Raw genomic sequence first — 22159 nt, 5'->3', positions numbered from 1 at the left:
TGAGGATATGGTCCAGCGCTTTCCTGGTTCTGCCATCTGGGCTGTACCATGTCCAGTAATGGATAAGCTTCCGGGAGAACCAGGTATCAGCGACACAGAGGTTATTGTGGTGGCAGAGAAGGAGAAGGCGGTTACCGTTGTCGTTTGTGGACCTGTCAGTAAAGGTTGTGCCGACAGGTGAGCCTGTGGACCGATCACTGATGGACAAAGTGGCGTTGGTATCGGTAAGGATGATGGTGATGTCATGTAGTGAGGCTAGGCCAACAGCCTGGTGGAGTTGGTCAAAGAAAGCATCCTTCGCATCCTCATCAGCTACATCGGTGGGAGCATAAGCAACGATTACTGTCATCTTGCCGTGTTGGTGGAGAAAGCGGGCCGACAGTAATCTGTCGCTCAGTGGTGTCCAGCTGATTAAGGATTTGCAGAGGTCCTTTGAGATGGCAAGGGCCACACCATAAAGGCCTGTTCGTCTCTCGGGGCCACTCCATAAGTAGCAATGGTCGCCTGCTGTTGTTTACGCCGTTGCCGTGCCATCGAACTTCACAAAGCCCTGCCAAGGAGATGTTATAGCGGCAGAGCTCTCGGGACAGCAGGGTGGCAGCTCCAGGGCGAAGGAGTGTCTGGACATTCCATGTGGCGACTCAGGTCCTATGACAAAGGTTGATCCGTACTCGTTGATCGGGGGCAGGCTGGGGTCCGTTACCGTGTTGAGCAGTCCAGTTTCTTTCTCTGATCGGTTTCGTAACAAAAGAGGTTTCTCCTGGGTGGGTTGTTAGCCCTCTGCAGGATAGTCAGTTGGTGGCTCTGCCACCTCACAGTGTACCGACATGCTGGGGTCTTTGTTTGTCTGGAACCTACCCTGGAGACCGGCCCGCCTAGGGTGACCCTACCAGGAGCGAGCTCCCGACGGTATCGCTCTCCAGGGTCACTGGAACACACAAGCTCCCTAGCCACGTCAAGGCCAGACCCGAGAGAGAGCATCAGCATAACAGTGGAAGCCAATAACTTGTTTATGAATAATTGCACCAAGGGGTAGCATCTACAGGGAGAAAAGAAATGGGCCTAAAACAGAACCTTTTGGAACACCAAACATTACTTTAGTTTGTTTAGAGTGGTCACCATTTAGATCTACAAACTGATAGCCTGAGTCACCTCAGACTTGCTCATTGGGGATAAATACAAAAACATTAAATATATCTAATATTAATCTTGATTTTTTGTATTATATTTATCTTTATATTATTCTTTATATTAACCTTTTTATGTTTATGTTCTGTAAAGGTGCTTTAAGACAATGGCAATTGTTAAAAGCGCTATACAAATAAATTTGAATTGTATTGAATTGAATTGATAGCGATCCTTCAAATATCCTGAGCCAGGAGAGGGCTGTTCCTTTAACACCAACAACATGTTCTAGCCTATCAAGTAGAATAGCATGGTCATATCAGCTTGAAGAGCTCACTCCATGGCCGGGGGCGGAGTTACACTGCAGCTTTTTCTCAGAACATGTGGAAGGTTCTCTTGAAGATGAACTTGAAGTCTCATCCAGGATGAGGATGTTTGACGTCACAGAGGTGATTTTGTTCAGAGCGTGATATCAGATGAAGAGTTTAATGTCTCGCAAGGGGCCTCTGTTTCAGCACGGAGCTCATGTTGCACTCAGGATTCTATCAGTAGTTCGAGCAAAAGAAGACTGCATCAGCCTCCGAGAAACTCAATCAGCAGTAATATATACACTGCACCCCAATCCACTCTCTACAGCCAACAAGGTGATTCTCATTCTCTCTCTCTCTCTCTCTCTCTCTCTCTCTCTCTCTCTCTCTCTCTCTGTGCTTTCTTTATGAGAAAGAGAAAATTGCACATCTAATGAAATCCAATTTTATATTTCATTCAGAGGAGCACAATAAACAAAAAAAAAACAAGCAGTAAATAAGCTTTTCAAAAAGCTGATTACTAAAGCAATTTATTGGCGAGTACAGGGCTGCGGCAAAGCATCGGATTGGATCGGAAGGGCCTGGAGATCATACAGATGGTGTTCAGGGTTGTTTGAAATCCTTTCTCTCTTTTTCTGTCTCTAGGCTGTGTGTGTGTTGGAGGAAAATACTGGCTTTTGTGAAGAGCCAGTCTGATCAACTTATTTTAACATAATTCTGCCATCTATAGCTTGGAAAGGATAAAAGCGAGCTTTGTGATTGAGGTCATCTGTGCATCCATTAGGCCAGTTTATGAGGTGATATTCAAGGCTCCTCCATTACTTAGGCCTCTTCTCATTGTTCTGATCTCAGACCCTCTTCATCCCAAGGCTGACTCAAATAATGACATTTTCCAGCCACAATGGAATTAATGTTTGGTCTGTTTTCTGTATTTTTCCTCAACCTATGCTAAAGAACTCATGCATCTCAAAGTGTGTGAAAAAATAAAGCTCACTTGTTCCCTCTTTGTCCTCCCATCGATTATTATTGTATCCATTATTCCCAGCTGAAAAAGCTGATTTTATTTTATTGTTTGTGTAGAGGGTGTACGGATTCGTCCAGCCTTTCACAAGCTCTTCATTACTGGATGTCGGTTCAAGGCGCTCTTTTGATTGAAAATTGCCCTCATTGTCAGTTCAGATGGACGCGCAGTGCATTTTTCACCTTCTTGTTTTAAAATTCAACTTGATGATGATGGCAGGATGGTTTTCCTCATAGAAAAAAACATTTTTGTTTGTCATCAGCATTCTAAATAGTGCCCACCGAGCTTGAAAGGCAGGCAGATTGGAAAATGAGGAGGAGGGGAGGCTGCATAATGTTAGTGGAAATAAATTGCACCGGCGAGCGCCATAGGAAAAGTGCAGCGTGCAGATTATTCACAGTTATATAATGCACAGGGAGAGAAGCAGGCGCTTCTCATTTTGGCCACTTATCCCTCATTGTGGAGAAACCACATATTTCATCGCTGGTGCAGCAGCTTAGAGGATAGATTTCAAAGCAGCAAATAAAAAATTGGCTAAACTTCCAAAATTAGCACTTCAAAGTCAGACATGATTTTCAGCGAGGAAAGGAGGTGTGTGACTATGAAAGTATAAGTGTGTGTGTGTGTGTGTGTTTGGTGGGGGCTAATGCACAGAACCACCCTGTGCAGACCTTAAAACCAATTTCTAGGCAAATTGGTTTAATTTAAAAATGAAATCACAGAATGAGCAGAATGCTGTTCCAGAGACTTTATGCTTCTGCAGGCAGATTTTTTTTCCAGCTCTCTGCCAGAACTGCCTTTTAGGATGTCTGGAACATGGACCGTTTTTCTCAGAGCAACCTTCTTTAAAGCCAACAGAATTAATCTGTATCTGTACGCAAATGACCTCTATGTAAGTCACCTACATAATTATTGGCAAGAAAATATTCATTGTGTTTAATTATCATAACTGGAGTACATTTATTCAAATAAAATACAAAACTTTATCATACGTATCATTCTTTAACAAAACCACATCATTTCTAAATATTAGTATTATAAATGTGAATATTCTGATTGGTCAGAATACACACACACACACACACACACACAAATGTATTGCTTACATATTGCTTATTTGAATGTTAGGTAGATTAGGATCTACAGTGCAATCAGAGATATGTATGTCTATTAGAGCACACCTGAGTTCACCTTAATAGCACTCTGATTGTGTGTGTGTGTGTGTGTGTGTGTGTGTGTGTTAGGGTTAGACTGCTGAAGTCTTTTTCTCATTATTTCTTCCAGAAAATGAGCAATCAGTCGTCTTGCATGCAGCCTGATTGTCTCTGTCTGAAAATCAATCCAGGAGATGTAATTAAAATGTACTCTTATGTGCTGTAATTGCTGTCTCGCTAATCCTTTATTTGCACACCTGCCTGTGAGTTGGAATTTTTAATGAATTTCTAATTAATGCACATTGTACACATGATTTATTTGTTAGCAAATGATGTGGCTGGTCCACTTCCTGCTGGAGAAAAAGCGGCTTGCTGAATGTCACGTCTTGCCCACAGAGCTGCTGCTGCACTCCCTGTAATTTTAGGAAGGAAATTAGACACTCTGTGTGTGTGTGTGTGTGTGTGTGTGTGAGTGTGTGTGTGTGTGTGTGTGTGTGTGTGTGTGTGCGTGTGTGTGTGTGACCTGTGTTGAACAGAGAAAGGTCAGCTTGCATGTGTTGGCCATGTGCACTTGTAAAGATACAGGATTAAAAGTTTATGCTGATTTGCTCTGCACTTAAAAATGTTATTTTGTTTTATAATAATTTTAAATGTCAGATTCAATTAACACTTAATTTATGTTTTTTTTTTTTTTTAAGTGAATCTGCTTGTAGGTAAGTGATTGTGATGTATAAAATATTAACAACTTTCTACATCGTTCAACAATAAGGGACAACCTGTGAGTAAATATTATTAATTATGTGGAGGTTCATTCTCTGTACAACAGTCACCATCACAGCACTGAGATTAAACCTCCAACTGAAATAATGATAATAACAATAATAACAACAATAATAATAATATCAGGTCAAAGTCAGGTCAAGAAGCTTTTATTGTCATTTACACCAGATCTAACTGTTAAAGTGACATGAGACGACGTTTCTCCAGGATCAGGGTGTTACATAAAACACACACAGAGCTATAAGGACTTAGTAAGTTAGTCCTAGATACATAAAGTGTATCTGTACAACCTGGTGTACACAGTGTAGGACAAGATAAACAAGACAGACAAGACAGTGCAGGACAAAAGACAGTCAGGACAAAAGACAGTCAGGACAAAAGACAGTACAGGACAAAAGACAGTGCAGGACAAAAGACAGTGTAAACAAAAATATACAAGACAATGCAAAAAAGTCTATACACAAAATAGAAATACTAGAATGAACACAGTGTTATAGCAGCAGGTCCCTGAGATAATGTAAAGTATTGTGCAAAAGAGCAAATGACCGAAATGTGAGACAGTGTGTGCAAAGAGAAAAAACAGTGTGTAAACAGTTTGATGGATGTATATTGGAAGTGTGTGTATTTGGTGTAGGTCTGTGCAGTCCATACAGGTGATGTGTGTGTGTGTTGTGCTCAGTACAGTTCAATACAGTTGTTAAGGAGTCTGATGGCTTGTGAAACTGCTACACAGTCTGGTCGTGAGACCCGAATGCTTCAGTACCTTTTTCCAGACGGAGTGAAGAGAGGGTGTGTGGGGTGAAGAGTGTGTGGGGTGAAGAGTGTGTGTGAGGTGGGTGTTGGGTGAAGAGTGTGTGTGAGGGGTGTGTGGGGTGAAGAGTGTGTGTGAGGTGTGTGTGAGGTCCACAATGTTGCTGGCTTTGTGGATGCAGCGTGTGGTGTAAGTGTCCATGATAGAGGGAAGAGAGACTCCAATGATCTTCTCAGCTGTCCTCACTATCTACCGCAGGGTCTTGCGATCAGAGATGGTGCAGTTCCCAAACCAGACAGTGATGCAGCTGCTCAGGATGATCTCAATGGTCCCTCTGTAGGACATGGTCAGGATGGGGGGAGGGAGATGTGCCTTTCTCAGCCTTCATAAGAAGTAGAGACGCTGCTGGGCTTTCTTGGTGATGGAGCTGGTGTTGAGTGACCAGGTGAAGTTCTCTGCTAGGTGAACACCAAGAAATTTGGTGCTCTTGACGATCTCTACAGATGATCCGTCGATGTTCAGCAGAGAGTGGTCACTCTGTCCTCTTCTGAAATCAACAACCATCTCTTTAGTTTTATCAACATTCAGAGACACGTTGTTGGTTCTACACCAGGTAGTTAGATGTTGCACCTCCTCCCTGTATGCTGACTCGTTGTTCTTGCTGATGAGACCCACCACAGTCGTGTCATCGGCGAACTTGGTAATATGGTTTGATCTGTGCGTTGCTGCACAGTCATGAGTCAGCAAGGTGAACAGCAGTGGACTGAGCACACAGCCTCAAGGGGCTTCAGTGTTCAGTGTGGTGGTGCTGGAGATCCGGACTGACTGAGGTCTCCCAGTCAGGAAGTCGAGGATCCAGTTGCAGAGGGAGGTGTTCAGTCCCAGCAGGCTCAGCTTCCCAATCAGGTGCTGAGGGATGATTGTGTTTAATGCTGAACTAAAGTCTATGAACAGCATTCGTACATAAGTGTCTTTATTGTCCAGGTGGGTGAGGGCTAAATGAAGGGCCGTGGCAATGACATCATCCGTGGAGATATTCACCCTATGTCCAATGAGGGTGGTAACTGGGTCTTGATGCGCCTCATTAAGAGCTTCTCGAAGCACTTCATAACGATGGGACGATAGTTATTGAGGCAGGACACTATAGGTTTCTTTGGGATGGGGACAATTCTGGTTGGAACAACAGCACTGCTCAGGGAAATGTTAAAGATGTCAGTGAAGACATCCGCTAGCTGTTCTGCGCATTCACTGAGCACCCTGCCAGGAATGTTGTCTGGTCCAGCAGCCTTCCATGGGTTAACTCTGCATAGAGTTCTCCTCATGTCAGCCATGGATAGACAGAGTACCTGGACGTCGGGGGGAGGGATGGTCTTCCTTGCCGCTACATTATTCTGTGCCTCAAACTGAGCATAGAAGTCACTTAGCGCATCTGGGAGAGAGGCATTGTTATCACGAATGTAAACTCCGACAATGAAAACTGTGGTGAATTCACGTGGTAAATAAAATGGCCTGCATCTAACAGTCACAAACTCTACTGACGATGAGCAGTAACTAGAAACAAGCACAGAGTTCTTACACCATTCTGTGTTGATGTAAACACACACACCACCACTGAGTCTTACTGCACAGAGCTGATTTCTGTTGGCTCTAATTGAAGTTAGCCTTTCCAGCTGAATGGCGGCGTCCGGAACTCTGTCGATGAGCCACGTGTATGTGAAAACAAAGACGCAGCAGTTTGACGCCCACTTACCGCGCTTCCGCTTCCTCGCGCACCACTTTCAGTGTCCCCACTCTCAGAGTCCCCAGAGTCGAGTGACGGTTTGTATACCATCTCTGGTGTCCATGTACTGGAAGTAGTCGGGCTAAAAACCGTAAAGAAAACCGTAAAAAAACGTAAATAGCACCATATTGAATCCGGAGTGGCCGCTGCGTGCTACTGCCACGCCGCCATCTTGGACCACATATCTGCTTTAGTGATATTTTCATGGAGAGGATGACTGGATTTCATAAACCATGAATATTAAAGACAAAGCATTAAGTGCAAGGTTGCCAACTCTCACGCATTCAGCGTGAGACGCAATTGACCCAATCCTCACGCTCTCACGCCACACCCCCATATTCCCACGCCACACCCCCATATTCTCACACCACACCCCCATATTCTCACGCCACACCCCCATATTCTCACACCACACCCCCATATTCTTACGCCACACCCCCATATTCTCACACCACACCCCCATATTCTTACGCCACACCCCCATATTCTCACACCACACCCCCATATTCTCACACCAAACCCCCATATTCTCACGCCACACCCCCATATTCTCACACCACACCCCCATATTCTTACGCCACACCCCCATATTCTCACACCACACCCCCATATTCTCATACCACACCCCCATATTCTCACACCACACCCCCATATTCTCATGCCACACCCCCATATTCTCAGGCAGACTTGTGCAGCAGCGAGGGGAAAAAAATCGAGCCACATGATCTCGCAAAGCAACGCGCAGAGAGACCAGACAGAGTGTAGTGAGTTTTTTGTGACAATTGTGAGGGAAATACACAATTTATTCCCATAAACTGTGTAGTCAGCCGTTCTCCCTCCCATCTGCACCGTGTGAATTGTGAACGCAGGCAGGTCAGTGAGTTACAGGGCGCTCCGTGTCTCCGCCCAGTTTAGACTAGTAACTAATAGGCCTGTGCTGTTATATTGTTTATATAGAATTAAGTTAGCATTAGCAGAGTTGTTTGTTTTGCAGCACTGAGCAGTTATTTTACATAATTTATCATAAAAAACAGTACAAAAGCATTTCCAGATGACAAATATATGGACATGTCTAGTAGTTAATGTTAATTATTGTTTTCTAAGAACAGAATGTCAAGTCAACGACATCCCAATGATTAAGTCTGAAAGTCAGCCACCAGCACTTACAATAGCGCACATGTTAATCTGTGAACATGTTAATCACATGTTAATCTGTGAACATGTTAATCACATGTTAATCTGTGAACATGTTAAACATGTTAATCTGTGAACATGTTAATCACATGTTAATCCTATTTCTGTAAAATGTTTGTGAAAATTAAATGTAATGTAAATCTCCCAAGAAATTCTGTACAGATACCAAGTACTTTGACAATCAATATATACTTAATACACTTCTGCTAATGCAAGGATTTTGTGTTTGTATTTTTTCCACACCAAGCCACGCCCCTCCATAAGCCCCTCCCACAACCAAAGCCCCGCCCCCCGAATCTCTATTTCACTCTAAGCTGAACTCAAAAGTTGGCAGCCCTGTAAGTGTATTGTGTATATTGTGTGAATTGAGTGTACAGAGTGTGTATTGTGTATTAAGTGTATAGTATGTATAGTATTATGTGTATAGTGTGTATTGTGTGTATAGTATTATGTGTATGGTGTGTATTGTCTATATAGTGTGTATTGAGTGTATTGTGTTTGTTGTGTGTAATGATTGTATTGTGTTTAATGTGTATTGAATGTATTGTGTGTATAGTGTGTATAGTGAGTACAGTGTGTATAATGTGTACTGTGTGTATAGTGTGTTGTGTGTATAGTGTGTATTGTAAGTATACTGTTTTGTATGTATTGTGTGTACAGTGTGTATAGTTTGTATAGTGTGTCTATAATGTGTACAGTGTGTATTTTGTGTATTGTGTGTACCAGTGTTGGGCAGTAACGCGTTACTGTAACACAGTTACTTTTGACAGTAACTAATACTCTAACGCATTACTTATTAAATAAAGTAACTCCGTTACCGTTACCATATGGTGCGTTTGTCCGTTACTTATTAAATTAGTTCATTTAGACTGAAGTGTAGCCTACAGACTAACCTGTTTACAGCAGCGACACATTGTAGGATTGGTAGATGGTTGGCGTTACCACATGCTTTGTCTTTACAACACATGTGTGGCAGTAATGGCGAGTCAAGGCGAGAGCAAGACGAGTTTCTCAAAGTGGAAATATGCTCATTATTTCTTTACAAAAGTAAATAAGTTACTTTTAACAGTAACACGTTACGTTTTAGTGTAAGTAATCAACAAAGTAATTGAGCTACTTTTTGAATGAAGTAACTAGTAACTGTAACTAGTTACTTTTTCGTAGTAACTAGCACAACACTGGTGTGTACTGTGTGTATAGTGTGTACTGTGTGTACAGTGTATAGTGTGTAGTGTGTACTGTGCGTACAGTGTGTGTAGTGTTTGTAGTGTGTACTGTGTGTATAGTGTGTAGTGTGTACTGTGTGTACAGTGTGTATAGTGTGTAGTGTGTGTAGTGTGTACTGTGTGTACAGTGTGTGTAATGTGTGTAGCGCGTACAGTGTGTATAGTGTGTACAGTGTGTATTGTGTGTAGTGTACAGTGTGTACTGTGTGTATAGTGTGTATTGTGTGTACAGTGTGTATTGTGTGTATTCTGTGTACAGTGTGTATTGCGTGTATTCTGTGTACAGTGTGTATTGTGTGTACAGTGTGTACTGTGTGTACAATGTGTACTGTATGTATTGTGTGTGTATTGTGTGTAGTGTGTATAGTGTTTTTTGTGTGTGTATTGTGTGTACAGTGTGTACTGTGTGTATAGTGTGTACAGTTTGTATTGTGTGTACAGTGTGTACTGTGTGTAGTGTGTATAGTGTGTGTAGAGTGCACTGTGTGTAGTGTGTACTGTGTGCACTGTGTGTAGTGTGTACAGTGTGTAGTGTTTACAGTGTGTAGTGTGTGTAGTGTGTACTGTGTGCACCGTGTGTGTAGTGTGTATAGTGTGTACAGTGTGTAGTGTGTGTATTGTGCACTGTGTGTACAGTGTGTGTAGTGTGTACTGTGTGTACAGTGTGTGTAGTGTGTATAGTGTGTGTAGTGTGTACTGTGTGTACAGTGTGTGTAGTGTGTACAGTGTGTGTAGTGTGTACTGTGTGTACAGTGTGTGTAGTGTGTACAGTGTGTGTAATGTGTACAGTGTGTACAGTGTGTGTAGTGTGTACTGTGTGTACAGTGTGTGTATTGTGTACAGTGTGTGTAGTGTGTACAGTGTGTGTAATGTGTACAGTGTGTACAGTGTGTGTAGTGTGTACTGTGTGTACAGTGTGTGTATTGTGTACTGTGTGTGTAGTGTGTACTGTGTGTACAGTGTGTGTAGTGTGTACAGTGTGTGTAGTGTGTACAGTGTGTGTAGTGTGTAGTGTGTACTGTGTGTACAGTGTGTATATTGTGTACTGTGTGTGTAGTGTGTACAGTGTGTGTAGTGTGTACAGTGTGTGTAGTGTGTACTGTGTGTGTAGTGTGTACAGTGTGTGTAGTGTGTACAGTGTGTACTGTGTGTACAGTGTGTGTAGTGTGTACTGTGTGTACAGTGTGTGTAGTGTCTACAGTGTGTGTAGTGTGTACAGTGTGTGTAGTGTGTAGTGTGTGTACAGTGTGTACAGTGTGTGTAGTGTGTACAGTGTGTGTAGTGTGTAGTGTGTACAGTGTGTGTAGTGTGTAGTGTGTACAGTGTGTGTAGTGTGTAGTGTGTACAGTGTGTGTAGTGTGTAGTGTGTGTACAGTGTGTACAGTGTGTGTAGTGTGTACAGTGTGTGTAGTGTGTAGTGTGTACAGTGTGTGTAGTGTGTAGTGTGTACAGTGTGTGTAGTGTGTAGTGTGTACAGTGTTCAGCTGAAGCTCAGAGTCACTGGGTCTTTAATCGCTGCTCTGCAGTCGCTGCTTTATTCCGTGTCTCAGTCTCAACACCAGACCTGCTCTGGATCTGAGGATTTTAAATCTTTTAATTTTTCATAAACTCTCAAAAATTTGGAAGCTTTATTTTAAAGTGAGATGCATAATTACAAAACATGGACATGTTGCCATGACAACCAGCCGCTTCGCAATAAACTAAAAAGAACAACATAAAAAACAAGTTTGAACATTTAAGAATTGTTTTGTTCTTTAATTCACACTAGTAATAAAATTGCATTACAATTTCATAAAATAAATGTTCCAGTTTATATATATACAGAAAAACCAGGCTGTACATCACCCTCCATCCCGCCATCATCACCGTGAGGAACGAGGGATAAAAGAAAAAAACATGACATGAACCCATAGAGGAGATACAGTGCTGAGTGACGCAGTCACACGGATCAGAACCAGAACACAACCTGCTCAGAGTCGGGAAAAGGCCAAAGAACATTTACACCAGAGTCCTAAAGGACCACGAGGGCTTCTTTCACTGGAAAAAGTATTGCAGGCAAGCAGACAGACGCTTCTCCGTGTGTGTGTGTGTGTGTGTGTGTGTGTGTGTGTGTGCTGCTGCCTCTGTCAGGTTGGCGTTATTGGACCTGTGTCTCGAAGCTGCCGTTGAGCTGTCCCTCCTCATAGTCCATCTGACACAGGATCATGTTGTTCTTTAGGAAAAACTTGTCTCCTACACAGAACCTGGAACAGAACAACGGAGAATAAACTGCTGCAACAGAGAGTGAGACATCTGACACAAGTGCAGTGAGTGTTCACCACTGTTTGTGTGTGTGTGTGTGTGTGTGTGTGTGTGTGTGTGTGTGTGTGCGTTTGGCTCAGTGAGAGCTGCGTCCTGATTTCTCCCCAACTAGCTGCACTGAAAGCTTTCTGTGTTCTGATGTTTCCTTGCGTCACTTTTGTTTTTAGTCGATTGTTCACAGTCCCTGTGATGTAGCATGAAGGTGGAACTTCAGATGCAGGTGGTTTTACCCAACAGGACTGGCACAAAATAAAACTCATACAACCGTGACTAGCAAAAACAAAATCCTGTCTGTGTGTCAATCTGTGCCAAAACACAACACACAATCTTTCCAGTTTTTTGCCCCGAAATTGTCCAGCAATAAAAAAGCTTCCTAAAACCTTCCTCTGGTGCAGACGCTGCTTTCCCCTCACTGATGTTTGCATATAAAAGCTTCACAGATGGCAGCACGAGGCGTGATAAGACCCCAGCCTGTGGCATCGGCGCTTATCAATCAGTGCCACGCTAATTTAGCAGGTTGGCACCGAGGCCGTGAGCAACACAGCACGAGTCGAGTTCCTGCCACCAGCAATCGCTCTGGCACTCTGAGACGCGGCACTGCGTTTATTTCTGCCTCCACGCTGGGACTCATTGTGCTGATTTTAAAACCAGGGTAAATAAAAAGATCGATTTCAGTTCAACGTTAGAAATGATCTAAAACTCCAAACTGAATTTGAAACATTCCTCAATAATCTACATTAAAGTCTTTAATCCATTCTGTTTTATAGAAATCAGTGTTTGTCTGAGTGTTTGTCTGAGTGTTTGTCTGAGTGTTTATCTGAGTGTTTGTCTGAGTGTTTATCTGAGTGTGTGTCTGAGTGTTTATCTGAGTGTTTATCTGAGTGTTTATCTGAGTGTGTATCTGAGTGTGTATCTGAGTGTTTGTCTGAGTGTTTGTCTGAGTGTTTGTCTGAGTGTTTGTCTGAGTGTGTATCTGAGTGTTTGTCTGAGTGTTTGTCTGAGTGTTTGTCTGAGTGTTTGTCTGAGTGTTTGTCTGAGTGTTTGTCTGAGTCTTTATCTACGTGTTTATCTGAGTGTTTGTCTGAGTGTGTATCTGAGTGTTTGTCTGAGTGTTTGTCTGAGTGTTTATCTGAGTGTTTGTCTGAGTGTTTGTCTGAGTGTTTATCTGAGTGTTTGTCTGAGTGTTTATCTGAGTGTTTATCTACGTGTGTATCTGAGTGTTTGTCTAAGTGTTTGTCTGAGTGTTTGTCTAAGTGTTTGTCTGAGTGTTTGTCTGAGTGTTTATCTACGTGTTTATCTGAGTGTTTGTCTGAGTGTTTGTCTGAGTATTTATCTACGTGTTTATCTACGTGTTTATCTACGTGTTTATCTGAGTGTTTGTCTCAGTGTTTGTCTCAGTGTTCGAGTGTTTGTCTGAGTGTTTGTCTGAGTGTTTATCTACGTGTTTATCTGAGTGTTTGTCTCAGTGTTTGAGTGTTTGTCTGAGTGTGTATCTGAGTGTTTGTCTGAGTGTTTATCTGAGTGTTTATCTGAGTGTTTGTCTGAGTGTTTATCTACGTGTTTATCTACGTGTTTATCTGAGTGTTTGTCTCAGTGTTTGAGTGTTTGTCTGAGTGTGTATCTGAGTCTTTATCTGAGTGTTTATCTGAGTGTTTATCTGAGTGTGTGTCTGAGTGTTTGTCTGAGTGTGTGTCTGAGTGTTTGTCTGAGTGTTTGTCTGAGTGTGTGTCTGAGTGTTTATCTGAGTGTTTATCTGAGTGTTTATCTGAGTGTGTGTCTGAGTGTTTGTCTGAGTGTGTATCTGAGTCTTTATCTGAGTGTTTATCTGAGTGTTTATCTGAGTGTGTGTCTGAGTGTTTGTCTGAGTGTGTGTCTGAGTGTTTGTCTGAGTGTTTGTCTGAGTGTGTGTCTGAGTGTTTATCTGAGTGTTTATCTGAGTGTTTGTCTGAGTGTGTATCTGAGTCTTTATCTGAGTGTTTATCTGAGTGTGTGTCTGAGTGTTTGTCTGAGTGTGTGTCTGAGTGTTTGTCTGAGTGTTTGTCTGAGTGTGTGTCTGAGTGTTTATCTGAGTGTTTATCTGAGTGTGTGTCTGAGTGTTTATCTGAGTGTTTATCTGAGTGTTTATCTGAGTGTGTATCTGAGTGTGTATCTGAGTGTTTGTCTGAGTGTTTGTCTGAGTGTTTGTCTGAGTGTTTGTCTGAGTGTTTGTCTGAGTGTGTATCTGAGTGTTTATCTGAGTGTTTGTCTGAGTGTTTGTCTGAGTGTTTGTCTGAGTGTTTGTCTGAGTGTTTGTCTGAGTCTTTATCTACGTGTTTATCTGAGTGTTTGTCTGAGTGTGTATCTGAGTGTTTGTCTGAGTGTTTGTCTGAGTGTTTATCTGAGTGTTTGTCTGAGTGTTTGTCTGAGTGTTTATCTGAGTGTTTGTCTGAGTGTTTATCTGAGTGTTTATCTACGTGTGTATCTGAGTGTTTGTCTAAGTGTTTGTCTGAGTGTTTGTCTAAGTGTTTGTCTGAGTGTTTGTCTGAGTGTTTATCTACGTGTTTATCTGAGTGTTTGTCTGAGTGTTTGTCTGAGTGTTTATCTACGTGTTTATCTACGTGTTTATCTACGTGTTTATCTGAGTGTTTGTCTCAGTGTTTGTCTCAGTGTTCGAGTGTTTGTCTGAGTGTTTGTCTGAGTGTTTATCTACGTGTTTATCTGAGTGTTTGTCTCAGTGTTTGAGTGTTTGTCTGAGTGTTTATCTGAGTGTTTATCTACGTGTGTATCTGAGTGTTTGTCTAAGTGTTTGTCTGAGTGTTTGTCTAAGTGTTTGTCTGAGTGTTTGTCTGAGTGTTTATCTACGTGTTTATCTGAGTGTTTGTCTGAGTGTTTGTCTGAGTGTTTATCTACGTGTTTATCTACGTGTTTATCTACGTGTTTATCTGAGTGTTTGTCTCAGTGTTTGTCTCAGTGTTCGAGTGTTTGTCTGAGTGTTTGTCTGAGTGTTTATCTACGTGTTTATCTGAGTGTTTGTCTCAGTGTTTGAGTGTTTGTCTGAGTGTGTATCTGAGTGTTTGTCTGAGTGTTTATCTGAGTGTTTATCTGAGTGTTTGTCTGAGTGTTTATCTACGTGTTTATCTACGTGTTTATCTGAGTGTTTGTCTCAGTGTTTGAGTGTTTGTCTGAGTGTGTATCTGAGTCTTTATCTGAGTGTTTATCTGAGTGTTTATCTGAGTGTGTGTCTGAGTGTTTGTCTGAGTGTGTGTCTGAGTGTTTGTCTGAGTGTTTGTCTGAGTGTGTGTCTGAGTGTTTATCTGAGTGTTTATCTGAGTGTTTATCTGAGTGTGTGTCTGAGTGTTTGTCTGAGTGTGTATCTGAGTCTTTATCTGAGTGTTTATCTGAGTGTTTATCTGAGTGTGTGTCTGAGTGTTTGTCTGAGTGTGTGTCTGAGTGTTTGTCTGAGTGTTTGTCTGAGTGTGTGTCTGAGTGTTTATCTGAGTGTTTATCTGAGTGTTTGTCTGAGTGTGTATCTGAGTCTTTATCTGAGTGTTTATCTGAGTGTGTGTCTGAGTGTTTGTCTGAGTGTGTGTCTGAGTGTTTGTCTGAGTGTTTGTCTGAGTGTGTGTCTGAGTGTTTATCTGAGTGTTTATCTGAGTGTGTGTCTGAGTGTTTATCTGAGTGTGTATCTAAGTGTTTGTCTGAGTGTTTGTCTGAGTGTTTGTCTGAGTGTTTCTGTATATCTTCTCAATAACCTTGTCAGTCTCCGTCCTTCATCACACAGTGTTTAAGGGAATCCTTCTGCACTTCCTAAACATTTTAACACACCAGTTTTACTGTAAACTACTGAATCAGTAGAGATTTGTTTCATAAACCGTTTACAGAAATGTTCGGTTTGTAAAACTGAGGAAACAAACACTATGTTAAAGACCTCATTGCTTTCCATAGATTTTAATTACAGCAGGATTTGAGTAATAAAAGCCCCTGGACTCGAGCTGTAACTCAGTCAGCTTCTGTTTCCTGGAGCTCATCGTGAAGGTGACATTAAAGCTCTCAGAGTTTCTGTCTTTATGGATCTGGACTGTTTGGAGGTGCAGAAGCTCACAAACGTTACTGAAGAAAACTCATCATGTGTTCTGAAAGCACAGTGTGTCTCATTCTGTCTCACTGCTGTGTTCATCTACAAACCGTCATCATGCTGCCCTGCGGTTTCCAGGCCAGAAAACATTTAAAAATGTTTCTATCATTAAATCTAACTTAGTGTTTATTATAAAAGAGATTTTACTGTGTCGAGGATGAAATCCTGCATCTGCTCACAAACACCAGAAACTAAGCAGCTTGACTGTCATACAGTAATGAAGAATAAATTGATGATGATGATGATGATGACTATGAAGATGATGATGTGATTAATGTTTTCCCTGGAAGATGGAGCGTCTCATTCCTCTTACCTCTGGTTACAAAGCTGACAGGCAAAACAGTCCAAATGGTAAACATTATCTCTGGCCCTCATCACCATTTCAAACGCAGGGATCAGTTTACTGCAGGCTGCACAGTTCCCCGTCGTCCCGAAGAGCCTGGAAGAGTAAAAACATAGAACACATCAGACATTTCATCTCTTCTGTCACTGTGACGCAGAACAGCGAGCGCTCCAACAACCACACAGAGCAGTGCAGACAGAAGAGTGTGTACTGGGTGAAGGGCAAAATATTTATACACACTAATACACACATTAATACACACATTAATACACACATTCCTCTCAGCAGAGACAGTAAGCAGTACCACAGTAAAGCATCTCTGTGTTTGTTGTAAAAGTTTACAGTCTTTACAGTTTAGAAATAAAGAAATGTTGGAGAAGCCGACGTGGTTCTTCTCTTCCTGCAGAAATTTCAGCTTAAACACAAGAAAGATCATTTAAAAATGTGTTTTTTCACACAGTCTGAGAAAAGGAGAAAAATAAAAAGCTATTTGTAATTTGAGAAAAAAACTTGTGCATGTCAAAAGAGATATAAAAATAAATATACATCTGTGTAATGTAGAAATAAAACACCGTCTCGGATCACGCACGTCTGAGTTTTGGAGGAAATTCTGTTCATTTGGTGTTTTGCATTTTGGTCTCCAAGTAAATCATCAAGGAAATATTAAGACTCTAAAAGTTCAGACTCTGCGGTGCTCCACTCAGGGCTCGGTACTTGGACCCTAATGAATCTGAAACCTGCAGATGTCTAATGTAAGTCTCAGATCGGACTCCTGACTCAATAATCACTCAATAATTTGAGTAAAATTCATATTGTGCATTTTCTGTTAATCCAATAAACCTCAATTCACTACTGAAATATTACTTTAGTGTCCTTCAGTTATTTAATAGATCAAAATGAAATTGCTGATAAAACACCCAAATATTTATATATGAAAATCATGGAAATTGGGGGGTCACGGTGGCTTAGTGGTTAGCACGTTCCCCTCACACCTCCAGGGTTGGGGGTTCGATTCCCGCCTCCACCTTGTGTGTGTGGAGTTTGCATGTTCTCCCCGTGCCTCGGGGGTTTCCTCCGGGTACTCCGGTTTCCTCCCCCGGTCCAAAGACATGCATGGTAGGTTGATTGGCATCTCTGGAAAATTGTCTGTAGTGTGTGATTGTGTGAGTGAATGAGAGTGTGTGTGTGCGTGCCCTGTGATGGGTTGGCACTCCGTCCAGGGTGTATCCTGCCTTGATGCCCGATGACACCTGAGATCCCATCCCGGCTGGGAGGCTCCCCGTGACCCGAGGTAGTTCGGATAAGCGGTAGAAGATGAGTGAGAGTGAGTGAGAATCATGGAAATTGTCAGGGGTGCCTAAACTTTTTCATACGACTGTAATTAAAAGAAGCACATGGTCTTAATTCAGTTCTTCAGACTTCTGGAGCGAGATCGATGAACAAAAGCCACAGACCGGTGACTGAAATGCACAAGACTCCAGAACACAATTAATAAGAGTTTAGTGAAAAAACGTCAACTGGATTCCACACAAGAGCCTGAAGTCTAAAAGGAGGAACACTGAGTAGAAAAGAGGGAGAAAGACGAGAGGAAAGAGGGAGAGTAAAGAGGGAGAGTAAAGAGGGAGAGTAAAGAGAGTCTCAAAGCTTCAGAGATGTAAAAGTGTAAGAAAAATAGAAAAAGTGACAGAAGTGAAATTTCTCAGCTGTTTGTTTAAGTTTATTAGAAAATGAAGTCAAGTGCAATGAAGGTCAGAAACGGAACAGGAGGCAGTGGGGCAGATCTCTCGCTCTCTCGCTCTCTCTCTCTCAGACACCTCGAATCTCCTCCAGATTTACATTTTCATTTTCCGAACTCATGTCTCCGTGTTTAATTTGGAGATCCAGAAGCACAGATACACTTTATATTCCACTGAGCCATGATGCAATGCAAAAACGAGGACAGACGGATCAGACGGCGATGGATTGCTGCTCTGACTGTACAATAAAGCCGACAGCTCAGACAAGCAGCAGAGAGAAAGCTGAACGTGAAGTTGCTCCACAGCCTCCATATTAGTTTCTCTCTAGTGCTTGTCCTTGTGTCACAGACACGCCGTCTATTCCAGTCTATTCCATTTAATTAGAGCAGAGAGAAATGACAGATCAAGAAGAAAAGTAAGAGAAGAGAAAAAGTAACATACACACACGTGCACACACACATATTATAATCTGTTTATTATCAGTGTAGTGTGTTCTGTACACGTCCCTGTGAATGAGCTGTTGCTATAGAAACCATAAGGTATCAGAGCGAGTGTATTAATATAAACCTGATCTACGGTCAGAGCTGTTAGAGAGAATTAATCAACACCTTCTGACCAATCAGAGTCCAGAACATGCTCCAGTTAAAGGCCTGTGTGTTAGTCTGTGATATTAGTGATGGTGAAGAGCTGAGAGAGTTTTAGGTCTGTGAGAGTTTGGAGGCTGCTGCGTTCTCGCTGCTATAAATACATCACTTAATGATTTTATTGTGCCGAGCGCTAATGAACGACCCTCGCCAATTTGCCCTAATAAAATCAGCAGGTGAAGCGATCGTGAGCCGTGCTCTGAGTCAGTGGCGTTCCTCAGAGAGTCAGATTCGGATCGTAATTAACGTGTGACTCGTCTCCAGAACAGCAGAATATAACAGGAGAGAGTTTGATCTTCACATCAGTGTTTAATGAAGTGCTTCTTGGTGTGTGAGGTTAAATCTGTGTGTGTGTGTGTGTGATGCCTCTTTTTTTTAACTTTGGTGGTCATTTTTAATTTGCTTAGTAAAAAAATTCATCATAATCAGCAGCAATGTCATTTATCTCGAGCTGAACAAATCAGTGGGCGGAGCTTCATTATGACATCAGACGTCACGCCTGTCTCACTGCTCTCTCATTTCTGTGCTCTCGTCTTCCTCCGGAGGAGACAACGCAGCAGTAATATTATCCCATTGAAATATTTTTCACATAAAAGTCTTCGACATGCCCCATAATATCAGGTTAAACACTGACTCTGAACATCTCTGAAAGATATTAGCTAGAATGTTAATGCTAATTAGTTCATGTTGCTAACTGTCAGTGTTTAATGTACAGTATTTTATGTTAAACTGTTTGGCTGAAATATCTCAACATTTTCCTCTCACTAACCAGTAAAGCTTCTGGTTTCTTATTGCATCAAATGAATTAAATAAATTGGTACAAAATTAAATTTTATTATTTAATAAGTTTAAAGCACTGAGAGCTGAAGATCTCAACAATCCTCAGATGAAGGTGTTATGATGTTAATAACATCGCCGTTCTGCTCAACACCATGTTCTTCATCGCTCTCCTCCACCTGATGTTTAATAGGTTTGTATCAGAAGGTTCTGGTCTTCACTCTGTGGGTCAGAGGTCATTAACTCATCTGTCCTGTTCATGTCTCCTCTTAGAGTCTTTCTTAACCAAGAGCGAGTGGAGTGTGATAGATGGCGTAAGAAAGTGGAGGGGTGAAGGGGGGTGTAGAAACCACCCCACCCCAGCACTGGGCTCTCTATCAACACCGCCATGTCCCCCGAGAGCAGCAGCTCCACCATAAACGTCTGGATCTCCACATGAGACGTCGAGGGACCGAGACACAACAGCCAGGAAATAATCATGTTTAATTTAGCGAGCAGATGGTTAGAAAGCAGGACACACACACAAACACACACAAACACACACACACAAACACACACACACAAACACACACACAAACACACACACACACAATACTTTTCTTTGTGGCTTGAAGTAACAAGTGTATTAACCAACATTCACAGTTAAATTAAAAAAGTGCACTCTCTCTCTCTCTCTGTCTCTCTCTCTCTCTCTCTGTCTCTCTCTCTCTCTGTCTGTCTCACTCTCTCTGTCTCTCTTGCTCTCTCTCTCGCTCTCTGTCTCACTCTCTCTCTCTCACTCTCTCTCTCTCTCATTCTCTCACGCTCTCTCTCTCTCTCTTCTCTCCCCCTCTCTCTCTCTCATTCTCCCACTCTTTCTTGCTCTCTCTCTCTCTCTCTCACTCTCTCTCTCTCACACGCTCTAGAGCTGCACTGAGTCTCATGATAAACCTTCACCACATCAGAGTATTTACTTCAGATGATTAAATCTCAGGAGACATCAAAAATGTAATCAAAAGTTTTAACCAACTACAAATAAAAGGAGTGTTTATGTCTCATATTTATCAAGGAATAGAAACAGAAATGACCCAAATATTAGTCATCTTTTGGTTATTCCTTTAAGGAAATGTTCACTCGGTGTAGAACTCTTAAGTAGAGTGTTTTGCTATCAGAAGAATAGAGTTGTTTAGAGTGTTTTTAGAAATGTAGAGCTCTTAACCCTAACGTTTAAAACCTTTAAATATCAAGAGCTGAAGAGGTTCCAGGAATTAAGAAGAAAATACTGAGCATTAATTTGGAATTTGTTCTGACACTTTACACACAGAACAAACAGGTTCCTTAGAAGTTCACTGGATAACTAATGGTTCTTCTTCTGTGTTCTGTAGAACTGAACACCTGATTTGTTGTGTCTTAATACAGTGAATAATAATAATAATAAAAAAAAATAATAATATAATAATAATAACAATATAATAATAATAATAATAATAATAAAAAAAAATAATAATATAATAATAATAACAATATAATAATAATAATAATAATAATAATAATATAATAATAAGAGTTGTGAAGCCACCTGATGAGTAATGGCAGTGAAGGAGGCTAATGGTGTTAATGTTGGATCATCAGTGTTAATCCTCAGACTCCAGTAAACATTATGAGATTTAAACCTTCAGCTCGTCGTTCACTAAACTGACATTTAAAACTTTCTCCTAATGAAAACACTTAAACCCGAGCACTGGCCTGCGGTGAGGCGATAAGGTGACGAGGTGGGACACAGATATGAAACAGTGCCGCAGAGTGTTCAGCATGCCACACGTGTTAGGTGTGTGTTAATGTCACTGAGTGTGTGTTAATGTCACCGAGCCACAGATGGAACGTGGCCTTTCTGCTGTTAGTGTTGTCTCTTACCTCAGGTAGTCCCTGCGACAGAGGATGAGATTGGCTTTGGTGTAGAGGGTGGAGCCGACCTCGCCCAGGCGGCAGTCGCAGCACGCACACTTCAGGCAGTCTTCGTGCCAGTATTTATCCAGCGCCTTGAGCAGGTAGCGGTCTTTAATCTTGCGGTTGCAGCCAGCGCAGCCCTTCTGTTTGCCTTTGGGCTGGACGGAGAGCATCGGCACTCCTACGAGCGATAAGAAGAACACACGCTGTGATTTAGTGCTCGGGGAAACACTGCTGTCCTGCACACATTTATTTATGTTTTATTTGATAAGGAGACGCAGGAAGAGGCGGAGCTACAAGTGTTTATGTTCATTAGGGTCAGGAGCCATGACTGCGTTTACATTTCTGTCTCATCGATATTCAACTGTGTGAAAATAACAGATATGAACTCTGATATCCAACAAACACTTGTGGTGCATAGTGTAGTGTTCACTGTGGTGTTCAGTGTGGTGTTCAGTGTAGTGTTCACTGTGGCGTTCAGTGTAGTATTCAGTGTGGTGTTCAGTGTAGTGTTCACTGTCGTGTTCAGTGTAGTGTTCAGTGTAGTGTTGACTGTGGTGTTCAGTGTAGTGTTCACTGTGGTGTTCAGTGTATTATTCAGTGTAGTGTTCACTGTGGTGTTCAGTGTATTATTCAGTGTAGTGTTCACTGTGGTGTTCAGTGTAGTGTTCAATGTAGTGTTCAGTGTAGTGTTAACTGTGGTGTTCAGTGTATTATTCAGTGTAGTGTTCAGTGTGGTGTTCAGTGTAGTGTTGACTGTGGTGTTCAGTGTAGTGTTCACTGTGGTGTTCAGTGTATTATTCAGTGTAGTGTTCAATGTGGTGTTCAGTGTAGTGTTCAGTGTGGTGTTCACTGTGGTGTTCAGTGTATTATTCAGTGTAGTGTTCAGTGTAGTGTTCAGTGTGGTGTTCACTGTGGTGTTCAGTGTATTATTCAGTGTAGTGTTCAGTGTAGTGTTCACTGTGGTGTTCAGTGTATT

General features: G+C 41.9%; 1 protein-coding gene across 1 annotated transcript in view; it reads right to left on the bottom strand.

Moving 5' to 3' along the window:
- Positions 1-11080: 11080 nt before the first annotated feature.
- The window catches only part of lmo1 (LIM domain only 1), a 26697-nt gene continuing 15618 nt past the window's right edge, over positions 11081-22159 (bottom strand). The window contains exons 2-4 of the mRNA XM_060865653.1: positions 21148-21361; positions 16068-16193; positions 11081-11582 (exon numbers count right to left, since the gene is read on the bottom strand). Of these exons, the coding sequence (XP_060721636.1) occupies positions 11477-11582; positions 16068-16193; positions 21148-21361 (446 nt within the window). The 3' untranslated portion in view covers positions 11081-11476. The remainder of the gene's footprint in view (positions 11583-16067; positions 16194-21147; positions 21362-22159) is intronic.

The sequence above is a fragment of the Tachysurus vachellii genome, chromosome 1 (genome assembly GCF_030014155.1).
Source record: "Tachysurus vachellii isolate PV-2020 chromosome 1, HZAU_Pvac_v1, whole genome shotgun sequence".
Lineage (NCBI taxonomy): Eukaryota > Metazoa > Chordata > Actinopteri > Siluriformes > Bagridae > Tachysurus > Tachysurus vachellii.
This window is presented reverse-complemented; position numbering and strand designations above follow the sequence as displayed.